The sequence below is a fragment of the Octopus sinensis genome, unplaced genomic scaffold (genome assembly GCF_006345805.1).
Source record: "Octopus sinensis unplaced genomic scaffold, ASM634580v1 Contig08889, whole genome shotgun sequence".
Taxonomy (NCBI): Eukaryota; Metazoa; Mollusca; class Cephalopoda; order Octopoda; family Octopodidae; genus Octopus; species Octopus sinensis.
Genome location: NW_021831404.1, coordinates 139,338 through 156,822, shown reverse-complemented (window position 1 = coordinate 156,822; position 17,485 = coordinate 139,338). Strand labels below are relative to the sequence as shown.

The 17,485-nt window shown below is 40.6% G+C and overlaps 1 protein-coding gene across 1 annotated transcript in view; it reads left to right on the top strand.

Moving 5' to 3' along the window:
* The window catches only part of LOC115228010 (zinc finger ZZ-type and EF-hand domain-containing protein 1), a 155,888-nt gene that overhangs the window by 12,694 nt on the left and 125,709 nt on the right, over window positions 1-17,485 (top strand). Inside the window, exons 2-7 of the mRNA XM_029798686.2 lie at window positions 4,350-4,383; window positions 7,016-7,097; window positions 9,135-9,216; window positions 10,010-10,081; window positions 13,501-13,651; window positions 15,510-15,571. Coding sequence (XP_029654546.1) covers window positions 4,350-4,383; window positions 7,016-7,097; window positions 9,135-9,216; window positions 10,010-10,081; window positions 13,501-13,651; window positions 15,510-15,571 — 483 coding nt within the window. The remainder of the gene's footprint in view (window positions 1-4,349; window positions 4,384-7,015; window positions 7,098-9,134; window positions 9,217-10,009; window positions 10,082-13,500; window positions 13,652-15,509; window positions 15,572-17,485) is intronic.

Below are 17,485 nucleotides of genomic sequence, written 5' to 3'. Positions count from 1 at the left end.
TTATGTCTGTCTGTCTGTCCCCCCCCTCTCTCTCTAGTCCTATTATAATTATAAATTACGAAATTTTGGATTTGCCATTTATCAGCTCTTGCTTGCTGGCCACCTATATTATTCCTGCTGTTATTCATTTTATTAATGATGATAATAGTAATATCTAAATATTTTTGAAAATTTATTCATTTAGTAATTATATATATATATATATAGCTATGTATATAAAAGAATGCGTTGCTATTGAGCCCAAGATAGACTTTGCAGTACTAGATTGTCTTAAATGTATATATCTTATCTTCTCAGCTGGCTCATTTCTCTTTCTGTCTGTGTGTGTCTCTCTCTCGTATATCCATATGAACACACACATAATGTGTGTGTATGATAGGTGTGTCTGTCAGCCAGCTTGCCACCTACACATAGAGACAGACGCACAGACAGAATATATTTAGAGGTTAATATCCAACTGATTCAGAACTGTTGCTCTATCAACTGTTTTAGTGTGTCAGTATGTGTATTTGTATGCGTGAGTGTATCCATACATGCATCTGTGTGAGTAGTTTGTATTCAAAGAAAGAGCAATATTTTGCATTTCCCAGATTTACTGAAAGCATTAGAAAATGTCACATAGCTTAAAGTTTTGTTCTTTGAAATGTGCCATTGGCAAAATTTCAGCCAACCGGATGCTAAGCAATGGTTTACAACTAGGAACACACCTGCACATTTGTTAAAGCATCTAGCAAGTGCAAGCATAACGGACCTGACATAGTTATTTGGGAGTGAAAACGTAAAATTATCTTCATTTTTAAAGATTAATTGCTCTGTAAATATGAACATAGGTGCAAGTGTGGCTAAGAGGTAAAAAACTTGTTTCCCAACTACATGGCTCTGGGTTCAGTCCCACTGTGTGGCACCTTGGGCAAGTGTCTTCTACTATAGCCTTGAACTGACCAAAGCTCTCTGAGTGGATTTGGTAAACGGAAACTGAAAGAAACCCTTGTTAGTATGTGGCTGAGTGGTAAGAAGCTTACTTCCCAATCACATAGTTCTGGGTTCAGTCCTACTGTGTGGCACCTTGGACAAGTGTCTTCTATTATAACCTCGGACTGACCAAAGCTTTCTGAGTGGATTTGGGAGATGGAAACTGAAAGAAGCCCATTGTATGTATGTGTATGTGGTTGAGTGGTAAGAAGCCGTTTGTTCTGAGTTCAAATTCCACTGAAGTCAACTTTGCCTTTCATCCTTTTGGGGTCAATTAAATAAGTATCAGTTACGCACTGGGGTCTATATAATCGACTTAATCCGTTTGTCTGTCCTTGTTTGTCCCCTCTATGTTTAGCCCCCTTTGGCAGTAAAGAAATAAGAAACGTTAGCACGTCAGGCAAAATGCTTAGCGGTATTTCGTCTTGCTTTACATTCTGAGTTCAAATTCTGCTGAGGTTGACTTTGCCTTTCATCCTTTTGGGGGTCGATAAATTAAATACCAGTTTCGTACTAGGGTTGATCTAATTGACTGCCCTCCTTCCCCTAAAATTTTGGTCCTTGTGCCTAGAGTAAAAAAGAAGCTTAGCGGTCTGAGGTAAGGTAAAGTTTCCCTCTTGTGTCATATTGATTCATAAGGGCCAGTTTTCTGGTTTCCATGGCATATATTTTCCTCACCTGGATGGAACACTGGTCCATTGCAGTGTTACTCATTTTTGCTGGCTAAACAGACTGGAGCAACATAAAATGAAGGGTTTTACTCAAGAATACAATACGTCGCCCAGTCCCGGAATCGAAACCACAGTCTTACGATCATGAGTCCAATACCCTAACCACTAAGCCATGTTCCTCAACTGGCTTAGGGTCTTGCTACAGAAGGGGTCCATGGTTACTACATTATTTATAGGTTGTTGGGAGTAGTTGGGAAGGGATGAAAATGATAATGATGCAGTGCTAGACCAAACTCTCAAGGTACAGGAAGGTGAGTACTAGAAAGGGTAGGGTTAAAGTGGGGAGGGAATGGCTTCTTTCATAAGTGTGAGAGGAGAGAGTAACAGGTGGTTAGAAATGGGGGAGGAGGTGGTGGAGATGCAGTTGATGGGAAGTATCTATACGGAGAGGGGGTAAGGTGAGAGATTGATGTGGCTTAGGAAGGTTGTGGTAGGGATGATGTGCAAGGAGTAGGAGAGGAAAGGAGTGTGATGTAGGAATTATATAAGGGTGGCTGTAGTGAGTAGATTGTGATAGTCTATGAAAGCTGGTATGCGAGATGTTTCTAAGGGGCATTATAGAAAAGATAGGATTTTGAAGTGAATAAAGAGACCGGCTAACATATGAATTGTATAAGAACAATCTAAGTGAAAGAATAAGAATATGCAACACTTTCTCAAATTTCAGCATAGTTACACCAATACTTGTAGCTTTTGATTCTTTGTTGGAAACCAGCGACTTCACTCAAGAAAGTATATTCTTTTACTTGTTTCAATTTTATTCTTTGTAAGTCTAGTACTTATTCTATCGGTCTCTTTCACTGAACCGCTAAGTTACAGAGACGTAAACACACCAGCATCAGTTGTCAAACGATGGTGGAGGGACAAACATGGACACACACACACACACACATACATACACACATATATATATAATATACATATACACATACAACGGGCTTTTTTCAGTTTCCATCTACCCAATCCACTCATAAGGCTTTGGTTGGCCCGAGGCTATAGTAGAAGACACTCGCCCAAGGTGCCATGCAGTAGGACTGTACCCGGAACCATGTGGTTGGTTAGCAAGCTACTTACCACACAGCCACTAACATACATACATCGATTTTATTATATTTCGGTAAATCCATTGAAAACGATGCTGACAATCTATAGTTTCTTTTAAAGTTAGTTCGCTAGAAATTGTCGCACCTTCAGGGGATTGTTCAAAGTGGAGTTTCCTAAAAATATACAAATAAGCAAAAAAATATATAACTAGCAGAATCGTTAGCATGCCAGGCAAAATGCTTAGTGGCATTTCATCTGTATTTATGTTCTGAGTTCAAATTCTGCTGAGGTCAACTTTGCCTTTTGTCATTTTGGGGTTGATAAAATAAGTAACAGTTGAGCCCTGGGGTCAATGTAATCAACTTACCCACTCCTTGAAATTGCTGTTCTTGTACCAAAATTTGAAACCAATATTCATATTTATTTTCATTATGTTTTTCCCAGTTTATAAAAAAACAACTGTAACTACAGATTTAAACATAATACCTTAAATTCCAATCTTTACATACATACATACATACATACATGGTGGCTGCCCCCTCGTTATCGAGTATGGCCATTGCACGAAGCTTAATCAATGTTGTTATCGTACAATGCCTGTGCAAGAAGATTTTTTTTAAAGTGAGGAAAAGCTGTGTACTGAGTCAATCCCACTCGCTAAGCAACAGCAGCCATAATCCGAAAAGAAGAACAAGTTAACATCCTCGGTAACCACTGAGCCGCAGGTTTTATGTCGGAGTTACCTTCTCCTAGAAGGATGCCCTAACAAAGGCTGGGAGTCTTTCACTCCCAATGGTTTAACTGTGCGATCGGGTATTCATACATACATACATACACACACACATACATACACACACACATACACACAAACATACATACATACATATATTACATGTGTGGCAAATTGGCAGGGTCAGATAAAATGCATTACATCTTGTTAAGGTCAGCTCTGCCTTCTGTCTTTTTGGCAGAGTTGTAAGAAGAATGTTGGGTTGGACATTTGTTCTGGCTCTTTGTTCTGAGTTCAAATCTTGTTAGTATCTACTTAAGTGGTAAACTTAATCTATTGACCTATTTGATGCCATCACTTGGCATTTTGGCTGTGTTTAGCAATCCTGCTTTGTTGCATTTTAGTTAGGCTGCCAGTCTTGGAAGTCCTGTAAAGTGTAATAGGCATGCCTTCTTTCCTGACTATAAGATGAAAATGAAAAGCATACAAAAGATTTGTGTTGCAGTGAATGAGCATCGTAAAATAATTTACTTTCATTATCTCAAATCCTCTTTATAAATATTCTTTGTTTTCCTTCAAACTCAGTAGCAAAGGAGGTGGCTTTATGTAGTGAGATGAGTGATTAAAGTGTAAGGGAACAAACACATATATGTATATACATTTTGAAAGCAATAGGATTGTTGAAACCAGTATGGCATTTTAATAAATTTGTAAAAATAAATTTTTTAAAATCTTCAATTTTTCAGACTTAGGTGCATTTTTAACCAAAACAAGCCTCATTTATTCTTTTATTGATATATGTATATTCATACACTCACGCACACATATGGACATTGGCATTTTAATGATGGTTCTTTTTTTTTGTTTTGCAGGAGTATGGTGAAGATGGCCTGGAAGGCTTATCAGGTATATAATATTTTCTATTCTTTAGTATTTGTTCCACTTCTTCCTCTAGACGATGAGATAGCACATGTATAATATGATTCTACAAGCACACGTTTTTGAAAACTATCTTCCTTATACGCTTTTTATCTTACAATCTCTCTCTCTCCTTCTCTCATATATATATATATATATAATGTGCTGGTGGCAAGTAAAAAGCACCATCCGAACGTGGCCGATGCCAGCGCCGCCTTGACTGGCTTCCGTGCCGGTGGCATGTAAAAAGCACCGACCGATTGTGGTCATTGCCAGCCTCACCTGGCACCTGTGTCTGTGGCACATAAAAAGCACCCACTACACTCATGGAGTGGTTGGCGTTAGTAAGGGCATCAAGCTGTAGAAACACTGCCAGATCAGACTGGAGCCTGGTGCAGCCTCCTGGCTTCCCAGACCCCGGCGGAAAGGGAATAGTGACTTTGGATATGAAATAAAGAGTACTAACTTTGACATAGGTGGAATGAGAGAGTGATGATTATGTTGGAGGCGAAATTGGTATTAGTGGCTTTGTTGGAGGTGAAATGGGGGAGTAGTGACTTTGGGGAGGGGGGGTTCAAATAATAAGTAGTGATTTATTTGTGGTGAAATAGCAGGTGGAAGATTTTTTTTTTTTACTTGTTTCAGTCATTAGACTGTGGCCATGCTGGGGCATTGTCATGAAGAATTTATAGTTGAATAAATCAAATCCAGTACTTAGTGTTTCTTTTTAAAGCCTAGTACTTATTCTGTCAGATCTCTTTTGCTGAAGTGTTAAGTTACAGGAATGTAAACACACCAGCACTGGTTGTCAAATGGTGGTGGAGAACAGATACAAATGCAAAGACACACAGACACACATATGAGCTTCTTTCAGTCTGCCAAATTCAGGCTTTGACTGGCCTGAGGATACAGTAGAAGTCAAAGTCACTTGCCCAAAATGCCACCCTGTTGGATTGAACCTGGAACTATGAGATTGGGGAGCAAGCTTCTTATTTCTTTATTGCCCACAAGGGGCTAAATAGAGAAGGGACAAACAAGGACAGACAAACAGATTAAGTCAATTATATCAACCCCAGTGCGTAACTGGTACTTATTTAGTTGACCCTGAAAGGATGAAAGGCAAAGTCGACCTCGGCGGAATTTGAACTCAGAACGTAATGGCAGACGAAATACCTATTTTTTTACTACCCACAAGGGGCTAAACACAGAGAGGACAAACGGATTAAGTTGATTATATCTACCCCAGTGCATAACTGGTACTTATTTAATCGACCCCAAAAGGATGAAAGGCAAAGTTGACCTTGGCAGAATTTGAACTCAGAACGTAATAGCAGACGAAATACCGCTAAGCATTTCACCCAGCATGCTAACATTTCTGCCAGCTCACCGCTTCTTGCCACACAGCCCCACTTGCACCTAATTAAAATAGGGATTAGCAGCTTTGTTGGAGATGAAATTGTGAGTGGTGATTGTTTGGACATGAAATGGGAGAGTTATGATTTTATTGAAGATGTAATGGAGAATTGTGGCTTTGATTGCGGTAAATTTATATAAAGCTTTATTTCTAGTTTAGAGGTGCAGAAGTTATTATCGTAGCAGTAGAAAAGAAATGTGGAGGCGCAATGGCCCAGTGGTTAGGGCAGCGGACTCGCGGTTGTAGGATCGCGGTTTCGACTCCCAGACCGGGCCTTGTGAGTGTTTATTGAGCGAAAACACCTAAAACTCCATGAGGCTCTGGCAGGGGATGGTGGTGATCCCTGCTGTACTCTTTCACCACAACTTTCTCTCACTCTTACTTCCTGTTTCTGTTGTACCTGTATTTCAAAGGGCCGGCCTTGTCACTCTCTGTGTCACGCTGAATATCCCCGAGAACTACGTTAAGGGTACACGTGTCTGTGGAGTGCTCAGCCACTTACACGTTAATTTCACGAGCAGGCTTTTCCGTTGATCGGATCAACTGGAACCCTCGTCGTCGGAACCGACGGAGTGCTTCCATCCAGAAAAGAAATAAAGAGGAAATGATGTAACTGCAAGCTGATGATTGTAGCATGACAGTGGGTGTAATTTCTGTCATCAAGAATGTTTGTGTGATTTCTAACAGGTTGAGGAAAAGCAATCATAAGCAAACAACTATGTCGGTTTGACTAGGCCAGTGGTTCCCAGCCAGGGTCCATATAAGATTTTGGGGTTAAAATCTATCTGCTGTAAATTAGTTATATTTCTACAATGCACAAAATATTTTAATGACTTGTAGGGACATGGTATTCCGTTATGCAACCATAGTATATCATGAAATAGATAAAACATTTTTATAAGTCAATACTTTGTTCTACTGTGTTAGCAGTGCAATTTACATCACTTGTTATGGTTATCATCCAGTGGCATATGGTGGTTGTTGTCTTGGGCGTGCTGCTACACCAAGTGGCACCAGATTTCAAGTGGGGGTATAACAAAAGTTTTCCATTAAGATTTGTGATTAAATTAATGAGTAAGCTTAATATTTATAACAAATTTGCCATTTTCGATGAGTGTACACACCTGGAATATATGCCCCTATTAGTTTGAGAAGCACTGCTGTAAGAGACAATTCTATATTCGTTATATGTTGGTCTTATTGCAGGCTCTAAAGAAAACTGTCTCCTGCAACTCACAGAGCAACTCTTTGACTTGTCATCCCTGCGAAGCATGGCATGTAAATTGGAGTGAGTTTTCACCTTTTATTTGCTGTTCTTAATTTTGTTTCTTTGTTTTTCTTGTTTTGTTGTTTTAGCCCCAGGTCAGTCAGCTGTGATTGAGTAATTCTATGACCAAAGGCATTCCACCTTCTGACCATGCCATTTCTGTTTTACTGGCATAATGTATCTAAGAATATATTATACAATGCATTTTACCTTAGGACAGTATTAGTCCTTTAGCCTTCAGATTTCCTGTCAAATGTAATGCTTATTAATTCACATTGTTTTGAATTAATCCTGCATTATCTTGGTTATAGGAAATCTCTCTCTATATAAACGGCAGTTTGTCTGTCTGCGTGTCTGTGAGGTTGTACCCTCACCCTGACCACGGCTTTCAACCGATTCTGATGAAACTTGACACACACATAGCCCAATGTCATAATTCAAAACTAACGCAGCGAAAATTTTGAAAAGTTCCCCCAGTTCTGAAAAAAACGATAAATTCGACATGGGGTCGAGAATCAGAAACACAAACCACAGACTGTCTAGAGGACGCAACTCGACCTTTTTAACTCTCAAAAAAATTTACCATAACTTTTTTTCCATTTTTTTGCTATTTTTTGGCTATAACTCTCTAAAAAATGCTTTATAGTTATTTCCCTTACAAACCCGAGCAACGCCGGGCGATACTGCTAGTTTCACTATAAACTCATTTGCTGTAAGAAAATTTATTATAAGAAATTTCATTTTAAACATCATCATCATGATTTTTTCAATGTTTGACATTGAATATAGATTTGCCTATTTAATGCTTTCAAACGTTTTATCATTCATTTTTCATTTTTTAAAAATGCTGATATAACGAGGTGTAGGAGTGGCTGTGTGGTAAGTAGCTTGCTTACCAACTACATGGTTCCAGGTTCAGTCCCCACTGCGTGGCACCTTGGGCAAGTGTCTTCTACTATAGTCTTGGGCCGACCAAAGCCTTGTGAGTAGATTTGGTAGATAGAAACTGAAAGAAGCCTGTCGTATATATGTATGTATGTATGTATGTGTGTGTATATGTTTGTGTGTCTGTGTTTGTCCCCCCAACATGATGGTGTATTTATGTCCCCGTAACTTAGCAGTTTGGCAAAAGTGACCGATAGAATAAGTACTAGGCTTACAAAGAATAAGTCCTGGGGTCGATTTGCTCGACTAAAGGCGGTGCTCCAGCATGGCCACAGTCAAATGACTGAAACAAGTAAAAGAGTATAATGTGCTTTATCATTGTCTGTATGGCAAATTGTCATATAGTGGGTGAATTTTCTGGACACACACAATCTCATAACTTTGATGTGATTGTTTATATTTAGAATGATATTGTAGGGTAGGTGTGAAAGGCTTGATGTGGTCACTTTGAATATAAAACAAGTAGAATATTTGGTCTGGATATGGTCAGTTTAAATGCTAAAGGGTTGAGGGCATTGAGCTGTAAAAACTTTTCCAAAGCCAGCATTGAAGTTTGGTGAAGTCCTCTGGCTTGTCAGCTCCTGTCAAACTGTCCCACACATACCAGCATAGGAAATGGACATTAAGCAGTGATGGTGAATGGCAATGATTTAGAAAATAAGCCTGTGCCAGCTTCATGTAAGGTACCACATAACTATGCAGGTACCACGTAAAAGCACCTGTGCTGGCACCAGGTAAAAAACACCTGTGCTGGCACCATGTAAATGCATCTGTTTTGGTACCGCGTAAAAAGTATCTGTGCTGGTGCCACATAAAGCACCCAGAATACCCAGTTGGTGTTAGGAAGGCCATCTGGCCATAGAAACCATGTCAAAGCATGACTGGTGCCTGGTGCAGCCCTCTGGTTTACTAGCTCCTGTCAAACCATCTAGTCTCTGCCAGCTTGGAGAATGGACCTTAAATGATGATGATGATTGTCTTGCCAAACAGTATTTTGTTATGTGAGATTTTCTTTTTTCTTCTTAGGAATTTACAATTCAAACGAATCATTATATGTCTTGGTAGTAATGCTTTTTTTTTTTTTTTTTTCACAATTTATTTTTATTTTTCCAGTGAGGAAGTACTTCAAGACTTCATTAGTATGTACCAAACTTATATTTTACGGTGGATAGAGGAACGGATGTCACGGAAAGAGGTCAGTTGTTTCAATTATCTTTGTTTAAATCCAGGTCAGTCCTGATCTAGCAGATCTATGACCGATAGCATTCCATCTGTGACCATCCTATCTTTTATTTGTACATTATCTATCTAGGACTACATTATCTGATGGTGTCTTACTTTTTGATATGCATGTTTAGGCATGGCTGTGTGGTAAGAAGATTGCTTCCCAACTACATGGTTCCAAGTTCAGTCCCACAGCATGGCACCTTGGGCAAGTGTCTTCTACTATAGCCTCAGGTCAACCAAAGCTTTATGAGAGGATTTGGTAGATGAAAACTGAAAGAAGCCCAGTGTATATAAGTTTATATATATCTATGTGTGTGTGTGTGTCTTTGTGTCTCTGTTCGTCTCCCACCGCCACTTGACAACTGGTGTTGGTGTGTTTACATCCCCATAACTTAGTGTTTTTCGGCATAAGTGACTGATAGAATAAGGAGCAGTCTTTAAAAAAAAAGTACTTTTATTGACCAGTGGGCCACATGAGATACTGATCCTCATGCACTGACTCACATTGTTTAATGTGAGCAAACCTGGGACCTGCACAGACGCAAAGCTAACTTCTTAACCATATAGACATGTCTGCATCCTTCAACCAAACATGTTAACCTTGCAATAATACAACATCATTTATTAGGTCTGCTATTAGTTCCTGATGAAATAACTTCTTTCGCAACATCTCTCTTATGTTATAATGTTTTTTTCTCTCTCTTTTCTTCTTTTTCTGCCTGTATCCTGGTTTCCCTGACTTGGAATCATTTCTCCTGAAGACCACTGTAACCATGAGAGAATTCTGTGATATGTTAACCAGTAAAGGGGCTTCAGAAAAAGAAGCAGCCTTAGTAAGTATATTGTTGTTGTTGTTGTTGTTGTTGTTGCTGTTGCTGTTGCTGCTGCTGCTGCTGCTGCTGTTGCTGCTGTTGCTGTTGTTGCTGCTGCTGTTGTTGTTGTTGCTGTTGTTGTTGCTGTTGCTGTTGTTGTTGTTGTTGTTGTTGTTGTTGTTGTTGTTGCTGTTGTTGTTGTTGTTGCTGTTGTTGTTGCTGTTGTTGTTGTTGCTGCTGTTGCTGCTGTTGTTACGGCAGCGTGCTGGCAGAATCATTAGCACACTGGGCAAAATGCTTTGCGGTATTTCATCTGTTGCTACATTCTGAGGTCAAATTCCGCCGAGGTTGACTTTGCCTTTCATCCTTTTGGGGGTCAGTAAGTTAAGTACCAGTGAAACACTGGGGTCAATGTAATCAACTAGTCCCCTTCCCGCAAATCTGAGGCCTTGTGCCTCCAGTAGAAAGGATTCATCATCATTTAGCGTCCGCTTTCCATGCTAGCATGGGTTGGACGAGTCAACTGGGGTCTGTGAAGCTGGAAGGCTTCGTCAGGCCCAGTCAGATCTGGCAGTGTTTCTACGGCTGGATGCCCTTCCTAACGCCAACCACTCCGCGAGTGTAGTGGGTGTTTTTTACGTGCCACCTGCACAGGTGCCAGACAGAGCTGGCGAACGGCCACGAACGGATGGTGCTTTTACGTGTCACCGGCACGGGGCCAGGCGATGCTGGCAACGGACACGAACGGATGGTGCTTTTACGTGCCACCGACGCGGGGCCAGACAGAGCCGGCCACGAACGGACGGTGCTTTTACGTGTCACCAGCATGGGGCCAGGCGAGGCTGGCAACGAACACGAACGGATGGTGCTTTTACGTGCCACCGACATGGGGGCCAGGCAGAGCTGGCAAACGGCCACGAGGTAATGGTGCTTTTACGTATCACCGGCACAGGTGCCAGATGAGGCTGACAGCGGACACGAACGGATGGGTCACTTAACCCCTGCTTTCTGATATATGATTTGATTTTGATTGTTCTCACTGGTCTTGCCGGGTCTTCTCACGCACAGCATACTTCCATAGGTCTCGGTCTCTGGTCATTTCCTTGGTGAGACCTAGAGTTCGAAGGTCGTGCTTCACCACCTCGACCCAGATTTTCCTGGGTCTACCTCTTCCACAGGTCCCCTCAACTGCCAGGGTGTGGCACTTTTTCACACACCTATCTTCATCCATTCTCACCACATGACCATACCAGTGCAATCGTCTCTCTTGCACACAACATCTGATGCCTCTTAGGTCCAACTTTTCTCTCAAGGTACTTACACTCTGTCGACTATGAACACTGACATTACACATCCAACGGAGCATACTAGCTTCATTTCTCGCGAGCTTACGCATGTCCCCAGCAGTCACGGCCCATGTTTCACTGCCATGTAGCATGGCTGTTCGTACACATGCATCATACAGTCTGCCTTTTACTCTGAGCGAGAGGCCTTTAGTCACCAACAGAGGTAAGAGCTCCCTAAACTTTGTCCAGGCTATTCTTACTCTAGCCGTTACACTTTCAGCACACCCACCCCCACTACTGACTTGGTCACCAAGATAACGGAAGCTATCAACTACTTCTAGTTTTTCCCCCTGGAAAGTGACGGAAGTTGTTTTCTGCAGATTTTCAGAGGTTAATGCTCCCGAGCATCTGCCACATACAAAAACCATCTTCCTAGTTAGCCTTCCTATGACATTGCTGCACCTCTTATGTGTCCATAGCTTACACTTGGTGCATCTTATAGAGTTTCTACCTACACCTTTTCTACAGATCGAGCAGGGCCATCTACCTGAAGGCGTTTGTGATTTGTCTACCTTCCTACTTATTACGACTTTGGTTTTAGCTAGGTTGACTCTAAGGCCCTTCGATTCTAAACCATGCTTCCACACCTGAAACTTCTTCTCCAGTTCTGATAATGACTCAGCAATTAGAGCAAGGTCATCAGCATAGAGGAGCTCCCAGGGGCATCCTGTCTTGAATTCCTCCGTTATTGCCTGGAGGACTATGATAAATAGGAGGGGGCTGAGGACTGAGCCTTAGTGGACCCCTACCTCTACCCGGAATTCTTCACTGTACTCATTGCCAACCCTCACCTTACTAGCAGCGTCCCTGTACATGGCTTGCACAGCTCTCACTAACCATTCATCTATTCCTAGTTTCCTCATTGACCACCATATGAGGGATCGGGGGACCCTGTCGAAGGCTTTCTCCATGTCAACAAAAGCCAGGTACAGGGGCTTATCTTTGCTAGGTATTTCTCCTGCAGCTGCCTTACCAGGAATATAGCATCAGTGGTACTTTTCCCTGGCACGAAACCAAACTGCATCTCATCTAAACTAACTCTCTCTCTAATTAGTTGGCTTATGACCCTCTCTGTAACCTTCATCACCTGATCCAACAGCTTGATACCTCTGTAATTATTTGTATCTAGGGCATCACCTTTACCTTTGTAGCAGTTGACTATTATGCTGCTACACCAGTCATTGGGTATGACTCCTTCATGTATCACCTGATTAACTATACAGGTGACTAGGCTATAGCCGACACTACCAGATATTTTGAGCAAATTTCAAAGGGGACACCCGGGATTATTATTATTATTATTATTATTATGGCAGCGAGCTTGCAGAATCATTAGCACACTGGGCAAAATGCTTTGCGGCATTTCATCTGTCTTTATGTTGTGAGTTCAAATTCCACTCAGATCAATTTGCCTTTCATCCTTTCGGGGTCGATAAATTAAGTACCAGTGAAACACTGGGGTTGATATAATTGACTAGTCTGCTGCCCCCAAATTTCAGGCCTTGTTCCTTTAGTAGAAAGGATTATTATTGTTAAGGATGGTGAACTGATAGAAGCAAAGAGTTGGATAAATTTTCGTTCTATATTTAGTTATGTTTCTTATCTTATGAGTTTGACTCATGAGGATGTTCTTTTGCCTTTTATCTTGCTGATGGAGTGGGGTTTGATGAGACGAAAAAGAAACTGTTTCAATACCAGGGGCAAATTAAATGACTGCCGATTTCCTCTCTGCCCTCTTATCTGTCATTAACATTATCATCATCATCATCATCATCGTTTAGCGTCCGCTTTCCATGCTGGCATGGGTTGGATGGTGCAACTGGGGTCTGGGAAGCCAGAAGGCTGCACCAGGCCCAGTCTGATCTGGCAATGTTTCTACGGCTGGATGCCCTTCCTAACGCCAACCACTCCATGAGTGTAGTGGGTGCTTTTTACGTGCCACTGGCACAGGTGCCAGGTGAGGCTGGCAACGGCCACGATCGGATGGTGCTTTTTACGTGCCCTCTCTGCATTAAAAAAAAAAACAACAAAAAAAAAAAAACAACAAAAAAAAAACAGACAAAATATTACAAAATATTTGATTTACTCTTTCAGGCCTTCCAGACATTTGACACAGATGGCATTGGGACGGCAGAACTCCAAGATATTGAACAAGAAATAGAATCTTCATCAGATCAATCAAAAGGTGTCTTTACCGAGCCAGAGAGAAGCATCCGGAAGCTGAAAACAACAGCTCTTATCCATGGTAAATTGTGACAACTTTTAGCCATTTACTTCCTGATTGTCCATACCTTGCAGGTTGTTGTTGTTTAGTTTCAGTACAACCTTGATTGAGCAAGACTTTAAGTGAATATATTCCAGCCACGAGCAGTCTGTATTTTTAAGGATATCCAGGACTATATTATCCAATGTGTCCTTGTTTAAAGCAGTGGGAGTTTGATTTGGCTGCTATGTCTGGCATGTTGAGTGGTCATATGGAATTTCTTTCAATGAATTGTTATGGTTGTTGCTATTCCTGTAATGACCATGCCATCTTGGAGTCCACTCCTCCTACAAGTATATTGTCTAATTTATCCTTCTTTTTCTTAAAGAATCATTTGAAGTTCATTTTTACTCTTCAATGCATTCCAAAGTATTTGATTTTTAAGAATGTCTTCATTGTTTTGTGCCCCCATTTTATTGAAATACACACATCATGTGTTTCAATTGAAGTTCGAAAAAAAGGAAAAAAGTCTTCATTATTAACCGTTTTGATTCCCAGTCCACCTGGGACTACATCTGGTTCTATGACAAGCCTCCTGATTGAAAATGATATCATTTAAAAGCCTTCCATCAAAATTTTGTGTTGATTTAGGTTCCAAACACCAGCTTAATAATTTTACTAAAATCTTCATTATTTTCAAAACTTATTGAAACAAATTCAATATATTTCAACAGAAATATAATAACTAAAGAGGTTAAAGTGATTTAAATTAAAATGAGTTTTTAATAATAAATATTGATTGATTGATGTTGATGATGATTGTGTGTGTCGCCAATCACTCCCACTACACTCTCGGAGTGGTTGGCGTTAGGAAGGGCATCCAGCTGTTGAAACTCTGCCAAATCAAGACTGGAGCCTGGTGCACCCATCTGGTTCGCCAGCCCTCAGTCAAAATCGTCCAACCCATGCTAGCATGGAAAGTGGACATTAAACAATGATGATGATGATGATGATGATATATATATATATATATATATATGCGTAGGAGTGGCAGTGTGGTAAGTAGCTTGCTTATGAACCACATGGTTCTGGGTTCAGTCCCATTGCGTGGCACCCTGGGAAAGTGTCTTCTACTATAGCCTCGGGCCGACCAAAGCCTTGTGAGTGGATTTGGTAGACAGAAACTGAAAGAAGCCTGTCGTATATATGTATATATGTATATCTATATGTACGTGTGTGTATATGTTTGTGTGTCTGTGTTTGTCCCCCCAACATTGCTTGACAACCGATGGTGGTGTGTTTACTTCCCCGTAACTTAGTGGTTCGCCAAAAGAGACTGATAGAATAAGTACCAGGCTTACAAAGAATAAGTCCTGGGGTCGATTTGCTCGACTAAAGGCGGTGCTCCAGCATGGCCGCAGTCACATGACTGAAACAAGTAAAATTATAAATACACACACACACACACACACTACCCCATAACACGTGTTTGAAAATCTTGACAATGAAAGCACTTACACACACACAAATACTTCATTCTAAAAGGTATATATCATTCTTTTTCCCCAAGATTATCATTATCGTTAAGCTAATGTTTAGAACCTGAGACAACATGAAATTTTGACGAAAGTTATTTTACTAAATTTGTCATTATTTCAAAATTAATTGAAACAAACGTAGTGTATTTTGACAGAAATCTTGTAATAAAATGATTAAGCAGGTTTTTTAGAACTTAACAAAAGTTCTTACCTCGAATCATGATAGAAGGTATTAAATTTAAACATGAACACTTTAAAACATGTTATGTTGTATCATAGAACCAAGGGTGGTGGTGGCCTCGAGTGGCAGTTGGTATAAAAAAGGTTAATGATAATGCCTCTCTTGTCTTGTAAATTTTCAGATGTCGGACACATTTTCCTAGAAGAACCAATCAAAGATAATTATAGTTTGAAAATTTTAAAGGTTTGTATATTGGTTTATTATTTTACATCAGTGGTTCTCAACCTGGGTCCGTATGATCTCAAGGGTCCACAAAGGATTTTTGGTGGGGCCACTGCAAGCAAAGTAATAAAAATGGCGATTCACAGTAGTATTTAAAGGATGTTTGGAAAAATTTTGTTTTAGATATATTTATTGTAAAACACAGCTAAATTTCTCTCTCCAATGTTTTACATAGTTTAATATGTTTCTGGCTACTGAAACGTGTGCTCTCAGAGAGTTCTTTTGCAAACCTACACAAAGGCGCAGGAGTGGCTGTGTGGTAAGTAGCTTGCTAACCAACCACATGGTTCCGGGTTCAGTCCCACTGCGTGGCATCTTAGGCAAGTGTCTTCTGCTATAGCCCCGGGCCGACCAATGCTTTGTGAGTGGATTTGGTAGACGGAAACTGAAAGAAGCCTGTCGTATATATGTATATATATGTGTGTGTGTTTGTCCCCCTAGCATTGCTTGACAACCGATGCTGGTGTGTTTACGTCCCCGTCACTTAGCGGTTCGGCAAAAGAGACCGATAGAATAAGTACTGGGCTTAGAAAGAATAAGTCCTGGGGTCGATTTGCTCGACTAAAGGCGGTGCTCCAGCATGGCCGCAGTCAAATGACTGAAACAAGTAAAAGAGTAAAAGAGAGAGTAAAGAGTAAATAAATGAGTGAAAAACAACATAGCAATTTTGAAAGAAGTTTCTATAAAATTAGTTTTTAAACACTGAATAGGGGGTCCACCAGAATAAAATAATAACCAAAGGGGTCCTAAGATGAAAGAAAATGGTTGAGAATCACTCTTTTAGATTCTTATTTTAGACATCGTCATTTAATCCACTTTTCCATGCTTGCATGGGTCAAACAGAATTTGTTGAGGCAGATTTTCTGAAGCGGGATGCCCTTCCTGTCACCAACCTTCACTTGTTTGCAAGTGAGGTAATATTTCTCCATGATGAGACAGGTTTTCATGCAAGATTGGAAATGAAGGACACCGCTTACATGATGGTGACACTTGTTTACGACTATCATGCAATGTTGAGGCTAGGACACTGATGCACAAACACAAATGTGTGCACACACACACTCACACATGATGGGATTCTTTCAGTTTCTGCTTATCAAACTCACAAAACTTTGGAACCCAGGGCTTTAGTACAGTAGTTCATAACTTGGGGCCTTATGACCCTTGTCGAGCTACCTCCCTGAAATACAGAGATATCTCTGTCCATGTGTGTGTCTTACACACTCAGACACACAAGTCCCTACATCCACTATTGATTATAATTCAGCTTAGTCATGGCTGTATGAGACTAAACAACAACAGTAGCTACACTTTTGCATGATCAGTGAAATTGCTAGAAATAGTAGTTGAATCACCCTTAGATCACACCCTATCATTCCTCAAAAAAGGAAGGGCACATTGGACAATGTTGTCTTAGATACACTGCTTGGAAACAAATACAAAGTAAAGAAAGAAGATGCAAATGTCACCTCTGGTACACTGTTTGTTCAAGAGTCCTTTCATACTCTCACAATCTTACTTACCAACTCCCTCTCTCCAGCCCTTTGTACTACTTTAGTCATCTTCCTGTCCCTTAAGGGCACACCCTCTTTACTCTTTTTACTTGTTGCAGTTATTTGACTGTGGCCATGCTGGAGCACCACCTTTAATTGAATCAATTAACCTCAGGACTTACACTTTATCAGCTGAGTACTTATTCTATCAGTCTCTTTTGCTGAACCATTAAGTTACAGGGATGTAAACACACCAACATCAGTTGTCAAGTGATGGTGGGGTTGGGGGTGGTGGACAAACGCAGACACACGAATATATACATAATGCAGCCATCTGGTTTGCACAGTCTTCTGGTTTGTTGGCTCTGGTTGAACCATTCAA